This window comes from Panthera onca, chromosome A1, assembly GCF_046562875.1.
Source record: "Panthera onca isolate mPanOnc1 chromosome A1, mPanOnc1 haplotype 2, whole genome shotgun sequence".
Classification (NCBI taxonomy): domain Eukaryota; kingdom Metazoa; phylum Chordata; class Mammalia; order Carnivora; family Felidae; genus Panthera; species Panthera onca.
Window position 1 is genome coordinate 153,547,585 of NC_138339.1, and position 10,345 is coordinate 153,557,929.

Consider the following 10,345-nt stretch of genomic DNA (forward strand, 5'->3'; position numbering starts at 1 on the left):
CCCAGATGGACATAACATATACATTCAGAATATTTCATTCTAAAGCCACGGAATGCACATTCTTCTTGAGTGCACATGGAATATTATCCAGAATAGACCCCACACTGGGACACAAATCATCCCTAAAAAAAGTACAAAACAATTAAGATCATACTTTGCATATTTCCAGACCAAAATGCTATGAAACTCAAAATCAACCACAAGACAAATATTTGGAAAGCTAACAAATACTTGGAGACTAAATAACATCCTTCTAGAGCATGAGTGAGCTAAATAATAAGTTAAAGAAGAAATCTAAAAGTACATAGAATCCAATTTAATTTCAAACTTCTGAAGAAAAGGATAGGAAAAGAAACTAATGCAAGGAGAGTAACAGAAATGCAATATATCAGCCACTTTCAAATTTGCAAAGCAACTGAAAGAATATGTGTATCTGCAACCTGACTTACAGACAAGATGAGTGTTCTTTTGTGAACGTGTTTTTAGACTGTGACACTTTTTGATTGAAAGAAACTATGGCTTACACTTCATTTAAAAGTCCTGTGATATTATTTATTGCTAAATGATATTGTGAGGCCTCTCTTCTTCCATTTAGTAGAGACCAAGTGTGAGCTGTTGTGTTGTTGCAGGGAGCCAGTGAGAATACAGGAAGAGCAGGAGGACAGAGGAAACATGTTTCTTTCTTTTTTTTTTATTTAAAAAAAATTTTTTTAACGTTTATTTATTTATTTGTTATTTTTTTTTTAATCTTTTTTTTTTTTAACATTTATTTATTTTTGGGACAGAGAGAGAGAGCATGAACGGGGGAGGGGCAGAGAGAAAGGGAGACACAGAATCAGAAGCAGGCTCCAGGCTCTGAGCCATCAGCCCAGAGCCCGACACGGGGCTCGAACTCACGGGCCGTGAGATCGTGACCTGAGCCGAAGTCGGACGCTCAACCGACTGAGCCACCCAGGCGCCCCAGGAAACATGTTTCTAAGGAGAAAATGTAAAATGTGCGACTTTAATCTCAAAACCAATTTTATTTGAGCACAAAATAATTTATTAGAGACATTTGCCATCATACACTGCCTAGTAGGCATAGACAATTCTTGTTTAAATACTACTTTACTGGAAGTTTGGGGTGGCTAACGTGAGCAATTCTTTCTGATTCCTTGCTTTTCATAAGGTACAGGATAAACATATCTTTTTGGCTCATGATAAGTTACTCAAGTTCTGTGAATGTCATTTACTTTAAAAATTTTAATGTTTTTATTTATTTATTTTTGGCAGAGAGACAGAGAGCAAGTAGGGGAGGATCAGAGAGAGAGGGAGACACAGAATCTGAAGCAGGCTCCAGACTCTGAGCTGTCAGCATAGAGCCTGACACAGGGCTCAAACTCACAGACCTTTAGATCATGACCTGAGTTGAAGTTGGACTCTTACCTGACTGAGCCGCCCAGGCATCCCATGATGCTTATTTTACAATTGTGGGTGATGATACCAGACTCAGAATTTTGTTTCGACTTAGCATGATTTCTTATACCTGTCCAGGATGTTAGTGAAATGGAAAATAAAGGTTACATCTGAGTCTTCCCTTCCACTTATAGAAATGGCCCAGGAGCAAAATATTATCTTTCTCTCATCCAGTATGTCACTTCAGACAAATATTGTCATTGTTGTCAGTAGAAGACAGCCAACATTTTCAATGTTGTGCAGTAAGATTAATCCAATGCTTACATGTCAAATTTGCAAGGGGATTGGAAGTAATCAATATAGGTCAGAGTTTTGTAAATTGACTATGCATAATGACTATGCATTAGTGACTAGAAGCAGAATAAATGGGTAAAAAGTAATCTAATTGAGGATTCTTTATGCATTCAAAAACTGTCTACTTTGTCAAAATTAAAATAAACATCTAGTGGTTATGAATGAATTCCTGCTGGGGAGATCTTTAATTTTAATAAAGTCCCAGTCTAAATAGTATAAAATAAATACACATGAGCCAAACCCATATTAATTAAATTATTAGTCAACTTGTGGTCAGTCTTGGCAATAAGATTTATGCTTAACTCAAATTAAGCTTTAATATTTTAGATATGTGAATTTATGAAGAGCATAAATTACTCATATCACGTTTATGATATGTATATGATATATGATCATATCGCGTATATGACATGTATAAATACACGGTGGGTATTTATATTTGCCTTTTATTATTTCATAGATTCTTTTCAGAAGAATTTGAATGCATATGCTTATCACCTTGCCTTGTGACTTTGTGAAACAACATAGAACTTCTTTCTCAAAGTAAGAAATGTTGATTATTTATTTAAGGAACTAGATATTTCATAAAAACTTCAGAATTAGACTAAAATAGTTTGGATAAAATGTAAAAACTCACATTTCTTTATTTTTCACACCATGAGTTTTTCTTTTTCTTCAGGAAAACCAATGAATAGAAAATGGAAAATAACAACCAAACATTAACAGGCTTCCTTTTATTGGGGTTGTTTCCACCATCAAGAATTGGGTTGTTTATTTTCATTCTCATTGTTATCATTTTCCTAATGGCTCTTTTTGGAAACCTGTCCATGTTTCTCCTCATCCTCCTGGATGTCCATCTCCACACACCCATGTATTTTCCACTTAGTCAGCTCTCCCTCATGGACCTGAACTACATCTCCACCATCGTCCCCAAGATGGCACCCAATTATCTCTTTGGAAACAAGTCTATCTCCTTTATTGAGTGTGGGGTACAGAGCTTCTTCTTCTTGACTTTAGCAGGTGCAGAAGGGTTACTATTGGCTTCTATGGCCTATGATCGCTATTTGGCTATTTGCTTTCCTCTTCATTATCCCATTCGTATGAGCAAAAAAGTGTGTGTGTTGATGATAACAGGATCTTGGATAATGGGCTCAATCAACTCCTGTGCCCACACTGTATATGCCCTCCATATCCCTTATTGTCGATCCAGGTCCATCAACCGTTTCTTCTGTGATGTGCCAGCCATGCTGACTCTGGCTTGCATGGACACCTGGGTCTATGAGTACACAGTGTTTGTGAGCACCACACTCTTGATTGCATTTCCTTTCATCGGCATTGCATGTTCCTGTGGCCGAGTTCTCCATGCTATCTGCCACATGCACTCAACAGAAAGAAGGAAGAAGGCCTATTCGACCTGCAGCACACACCTCATTGTGGTGACTTTCTACTCTGAACCTTTTGCTTACATTTACCTATGCCCAAGACGGCTGAGATCTCCATCAGAAGCCAAGATTCTGGTTGTCTTCTACATTATTCTGACCCCAATGCTCAACCCTATCATTTATATCCTGAGAAACAAGGAGGTGATGGGAGCCCTCAGAAGAGTGATTCAGAGGATCTGCTCTATATAAGTTTGACCAAGTTCTCTTTAATCCTGCTGCCTTAAAATTCCATCCTTTTCACCTTTTACAATCATTAGGAGCAATGACATTCCAGAATGAAGACAGGGATTATATTAATCTAGAAAATTGAAATAATTGAGATTTGACAAAATAATTTTATATTTTTTTATTTGTTTGTTTTCTTTGTGGTAATTTTTCAATAAATAGAAAGAACAAATATTTTCTCTTACCCTGTGGGTAGTAAGATTTTATTAATATATTGAAATGATAATGGAAACAATCCAACATGATGGTATTACACATTACAATAATTCATATATACTTAACATCTCTTCCCAAATGGCTAAAATAGAAAAAAATAACAGAAAGTGTTATCATGTTCCCAGGTTTCTTTGAAATCTAATATATATATATATATATATATATATATATATATATATATATATTAGATAGATAGATAGATAGATATACCCTTTATATATATTTACCCTTTATATATATTGGTGAAAAAATGATTCTTCTGTTCCCTTATTTTCAGGGCAAGTGATAGGTATGGAGATTGGACAAAGAACTCTGTATAGAATTAGACATTCTCTTACCAGTAAGGAGGAAATACAAGTTTATATATTTTATGAGAAGGACTCTGGAAGTAACTAGATGAATCTAAGAAAGTCATTTACAACAGGTCTACATGATCGGGATAATTGTGATCAGGAAAATGAAGAATAAACTATGGAATAATGAGAGCCATTTTCTAAAAGGATTGATGGGAGTTATATACTGTTTAGTGCAGATTAGTCAGTCTGAGCCACTTCCCAGTTATCTTTCAAAACACTCATTTCACAACCCCAAAAGCCACTAACTCCATTTCATAAGATGATTTCTGTTATCAGCATTTCATTATACATTTAATATTCTTATAATTCTACTGAATGAGATTTGGGTGCTTTGCTTTATTGTTAACCTCTCTGTAGCACGGTTTTCAATAGAGATACCTGTTTAATGACTAGCTTACAAAGGTCTTCCCATTACCTACAGGCTAGTTCTACACCTGGGCACTATGAATGAACAGCCATCACTGTTTATGGAGTAAGTCTTCTATACTCTTTATTATATAAGAGTGGGTGTAAATAAGGAAGCTAGAATTAACATGTACAAAGCCCTGTATTATCCAAAGCATCACAGTGATGGATGACTGATATATTAGAATTGGATATAAGTATTTTCTCCCCAAATAGAAGATCTGCATGTTAGATTATATACTGTAATTATGGATGCTTTTATACTAAAACTAAGTGAGTCCTTAGAGATTTCTTGACTATTTACTGTTTAAAAGCTTTATTTTGAAATGGTGTAACTATGATGGGAAATTTTTTATCAAAAGAACGTATATGATTAATCTTTTAAAAAAGGAAGAGTTTGCTTAAGTTTCCCTCATATCACATAACTTCATCTTCAAATTTGAAAAAAAAAAAGACATTCAATGTTTGGTATCAATGGCCAAAGGTTCATTAGGCATTACTCTTTACTACCAAGGTTTTCCAGTTGAATTAATTTGGGGTTTGAAATGTAATTAGTTAAGGTTCTTAACTAACGTAAATTCATTTTTAATAGAAAAAAAATCGGTAGAATTTAAGCAGAAAATATCATATTAAAAAGAGTGACAGAGGCACCTGGGGGTGCATCCAACTACTTGACATTGTTTCAGGTCATGATCTCTCAGTTGTGAGATCAAACCCCACATCAGGCTGTACACTGAGCATGGAACCTGCTTGGGATTCTCTCTCTCCCTCTCTGTCTGTCCCTTCCTCTCTTGAGCTCTCTTCTGTCTCAAAAGAAATAAATTAACATTAAAAAAAAAGAAAAAAAAAGTGAGAGACTTTCAGACTCTTCAGAAATTCTGGCCAATGATGTCTGGAAAATACATAACCAAAATCAATTTCCAAAATGTGTCTGAGATTAATTAATATGACTCACACCATTCACAGCTCAAAAATCATATGATGAGCTCCTCTGAAAACTTGATGAATTGCAATAAACATTTATTTTTCTTGTGCTGTTTGCTTAGTGAATGTGCATATCCCTTGCTTATTTGAAGGCACCCACTTTAAAGTTAAAGTTTGAAATTAAAAGATTTAATAGAAAGTATGATTATATTCCCTTCCTATAACTGAGAGTCAAAAAAGGAAGTGACTATTTAGTTCTAACATAGACATCAGAACTTTTCCTTCCTAAGACATGTCAAGAGGGAAGTCAGACACAAAACAATGATCAAAGTTCTCTAAAATTTTTGTTGAAACAAGGGTCCTGTTTTGTGATGAATATATAAGAAATATATATATATTTCAAATATGCCAATGTAATTATCTATTTAAATACCTGTATTGTTCAATAAAAAATTCAAATAGATTGAAAACAATGTTTTAAATATTTTTTTGTGTGTGGTTTTGTTGTTGTGGTTGTTTGTTTATATCTTTGTTTATTTTTTGTTCTGTTTTGTTTTGTTTTTGAAAAAGAGAGAGACACACAGAGTGAAAGGGGAGTGGTAGAGAGAGAGAATGGAGAGAATCCTAAGCAGGCTTTGAACTGTCAGTGCAGAGCCCTGCATGGGGCTTCAGCTCAAAAATTATGACATCATGAGCTGAGCCAAAATCAAAATTTGGATACTTAACCAACTCAGCCACCCAGGCACCCAAGAATTTTTTAAACAAATACATAGAAACATCAGTGCTATTATTTAGATTTATTAAAAAATTATCTTAAACATATATGTAATTAATTGCATGCAATTCTTGTAAGTAGGAGTATATTTTCTTCTAAATGCTATTAAGCATTCCAGTGCAATTTAATAAATATGTTATCCTTTCTATTTTAAGTTGACTGGACACTTTTATCAGATATTTTGTTTCTACACACTTGTGATATGATTTTGAATGCTTCATTTTTAATTCCCCTGATTTCTTTCTGTTTTTCTAAAAAGTATTTTTTTTTCTTCCTTTCTCTCATTCCTCACCCCCTCACTTTGGCAAACACCAATCTGTTTTCTGTGTCTATGAGCTTGTTTTCTTGTTGTGTTTTGTTTTATCTTCCATACATAGGAGAGATCATTTTGTATTTGTTTTTCTCTTTCTAATATATTTTACATACAATAATACCTTCAAGGTCTAATCCATGTTGTAACAAATGGCAAGATTTAATTATCTATATAAATGTATTTAATATAAATTTGTAATTATATATATTTCACTTTTATTTAAATATTTAAATATGATATACATATATACATATATAGTTATTATATCTATATTTATTATATATACATATGTATATTTATATTTATTATATCTATATTTTGTACATTTATATTTACTATGTTATATTATTGTTTTAATAAATAGACATGCATGTATATGTATATTTATACATATATATGTGTACAAGCATATTTATTATATGTGAATTTAAAAATAGTCTGTGCAATATATAATGAGTAAATTATATATATATGTATATATATATACACATATATATGTATGTATATATATATATATATATATATATATATAATATTCACTCAACCATTAATGGGTTCTTGGGATACATAAGTTGTTTCCCTATCTTAGCTTCTTAGCCATTGTCAATACTGCTGCAATGAACATAGGAATGATCAATGAACATAAAGATGCATATATCTTTACAAGCAGTGTTTCTGAAATCTTTGGATAAATATCCAGCAGTAGAATTTATGGATGTATGGTAGTTCCATTTTTAGTTTCAAGAGGAAAACTCCATATTGTTTTCTGTACTGGCTGCACCAATTTTCATTCTCCCCAATAATAAACAATGATTTCCATTTTCCCCCATCCTCACCAACACGTTATTCCCTGTCTTTTTGAAAATAGCTATTCTTAATGTGTAAGGTCATATCTCATTGTGTTTTTTATTTGCTTTTCCTGATTATTTATGATGTTATACATCTTTTGTTTTCTTTATTTCTTTAACTTTTTACCCATCTATATGTCTTCTTTGGAAAACAAACTCTATTCATGTCTTCTGTCCATTTTGTAACCAACTTTTATGCCATTGAAATTGTGTGTTCTTTATCTGTTTTGAATACTAGCTTCCCTAAGGATAAATATGATTTACAAGTACCTTTATTATTCAGTAGTTTGACTTTCAATTTTGTTGATGGTTCTTTGGTGTGCATATTTTTAGTTTAATGTACCCCACTTATCTTTACTTCTCTTCTTTTTGTCTTTGTGTAAGATTTATATAAATAATAACTATTATAAATATCTGTGTCAAGAAGCTAACCACCTGTTTCTTCCTGAAGTTTTATGGTGTCTATTCTTACATTTGTCTTCAAACACTTTTAAAATAATTTTTGTGTATGGTTCAAGATAATGGTTCAATTTTATTTTTTGTCTGCATGTGGCCACACAGTTTTCTGACTGAAAATGCATAGGATGTACAATTACTGAATAGATTATACTTTCACCATAGTATATTCTTGGTTGCTTTGTTGTACATTGGTTAACCATATATTCATGGGTTTATTTCTGGTCTGGGTATCCTTTCCCTTCCTCATCCTTTAGAATACACTGAATGCCATGGAGTCATTAAATGTTCACTGTTTTTGCATCTCCTGGAGAAGTATGCTTCTACACCTCCTACACACTGTTTAGGAAGCACAGGGTATTTTATGTCACTTTATTATCAGGGTCTTATGGGCTGTTAGGGACTGATTATTCACTGATTAAACTCACAGCCATCTCAGTGTATCTACCATCAGGTGTTCACCCATGGTGTTTGTGGTTCCCTAAGGATAATTTTGCCCTGAGATCCCACCAACACATTCCATTATATCTCAGACTCAAGTTCTGCTGAATTTTTAATGTAAGTCCCCCAAAATAGTAGGCAGTTCTGAGGCATCAACTAACAATCAAGTGGTATTTATTCTGGTTTGCAAGGGTGGCTCAATACTCACAAATCAATCAACATGATGCACAACATTAATAAAAGAAATGATAAGAACCATGTGATCATTTCAATAGATGCAGAAAAAAAAAAACATTTGACAAAAGCAAGATCCATTCATGACAAAAAAAGTATGGTTAGCATTATTCATCACAATAAAGGCAATATGCAAAATACTCACAGCTAATATCACCCTCAATGGGGAAAAACAGAGATTTTCCTCTATAGTCAGGAATAAGACAGGGATGCTTACTGTCATCACTTTATTTAACATAATAGTGGAACTCCTTACCACAGCAATGAGAAAAGACAAAGGAATAAAAGACATCTAAACCTGCAGGAAAGAAGTGAAATGTTTCCTATTTGCACATGATACGATACCCTATATAGAAAGCAGAAGGACTCACCAAAACATTGCTAGAAGTTACACACCAGTTTAGTAAAGACCCAGGATACAAAATCGACATACATACATCTTGTATTCCTATACAACAATGAGGCAGCAGAAAGAGAAATCAAGGAATTGATCCCACTTACAATTGAACCAAACACATAAGATATCTAATAATTCACCTAGTTAAAGTGTTAAAGATCTGTACTCTGCAAACTGTAAAACACTGATAAAAGAAATTGAGGATGATGCACAATAAAAATGTAAAGACATTCCAGGCTTATGGACTGGGAGAACAAACATTGTTAAAATGTCTATGCTACCCAAAGCACTCTACACATTTAATGCAATCCAATTCAGATTACCACCAGCATTTTTCACAGAGCTACAGCAAATAATCCTAAAATATGTATGGAACCACAGAAGACCAAATACACAAGGCAAACTTGAAAAGCAAAGCAAAGATAGAGGCATCACATCTCCAGACCTATTATGAAGCAGTAATGATCAAGGCGGTATGCTGTTGGCACAAAAATAGACACATATATCAATCAAACAGAATAAAAAACTCAGAACCGAACTCACAACTATATGGTAAATCAGTCTTCAACAATGCAGGAAAGAATATCCGATGGGAAGGTGCTGGAAAGCAACATGCAAAAGAATGAAAATGGACGATTATCTTATATCATACACAAACATAAATTCAGAAAGTATGAAAGACCTAAGTGTGAGACAGGAAACTAAAAACCCTAGAAGAGAACACAGGCAATAGCCTCTTTGACATTGACCTTAGCAACTTCTTACTAGATATATCTCCTGAGGCAAAAGAAACAAAGACAAAAATAAAGTATAAGAACTCATCAAAATAAAAAGTTCCTGCACAGCAAAAAAACCAAAAGACTAAAAGGCAGCCTATGGAATGGGAGAATATATTTGTAAATGGCATATCTGATAAAGAGTAAGTATCCAAAATATAATGAACTTAGAAAACTCAACACCCCAAAAGTAATAATCTAATGAAAAATGTGCAGAGGATATGAATAGACACTTTTTTACCATAGAAGACACAGATGCTCAACATCACTCATCATCAGGGAAATACAAATCAAATCTACAATGATAGAGGAAGGGCAGAGAGGTGGTGCGTGCTACAAGGATGGGCTGGAGGGAGCCAGGGCAGTGGAGGGGCAGCATGCCAGGCAAGGCAGAGCCCCCAGAGTCTGGCTTGCAAAAGTGGAGGGGCTGGACTCTGTGAGTTCTGACAGCAAGCTGAACTTAACATCTGGAATGTGAAAAGTCAACAGCTCTGCTCTCAGAGAGTGGGGAGGGTGAGTGGATGCCAGAAGGGAGAGTTGTTGAGCAACAGAAGATGGAGCTCACTCAGCAGGGGAACAAAGGCACTGGCAAGTGCCATCTCCCTCTCCCATCCCCCAGATGAAATTCCAAAGGGAACACATTCCCATCACTGAACTTGCCTGCACTGCACAAACATCCAATGTTTGTCCATCCCTCTGACAGGTCTGCTTCCCTCCTGGTGCTGCGGGGACCCTCCTGCAGGAGACCACTGATGGCAAAACAAGCTAAGCCTGCCCCTCTAGTCCCT

At 34.4% G+C, this 10,345-nt stretch overlaps 1 protein-coding gene across 1 annotated transcript; it reads left to right on the plus strand.

The window, feature by feature from the left end:
• The first annotated feature begins 2,447 nt into the window (after nt 1-2,447).
• Nucleotides 2,448-3,380, plus strand: LOC132676785 (olfactory receptor 2L8-like). Its single transcript, XM_060628789.3, has one exon. The coding sequence runs from the start codon at nt 2,448-2,450 to the stop codon at nt 3,378-3,380; it is 933 nt and encodes a 310-aa protein (XP_060484772.3).
• Nucleotides 3,381-10,345: the final 6,965 nt, after the last annotated feature.

Coding starts and splice junctions, on each gene's coding strand:
- LOC132676785 (XM_060628789.3), top strand. CDS start 2,448: ATGGAAAATAACAACCAAACATTAACAGGCTTCCTTTTATTGGGGTTG.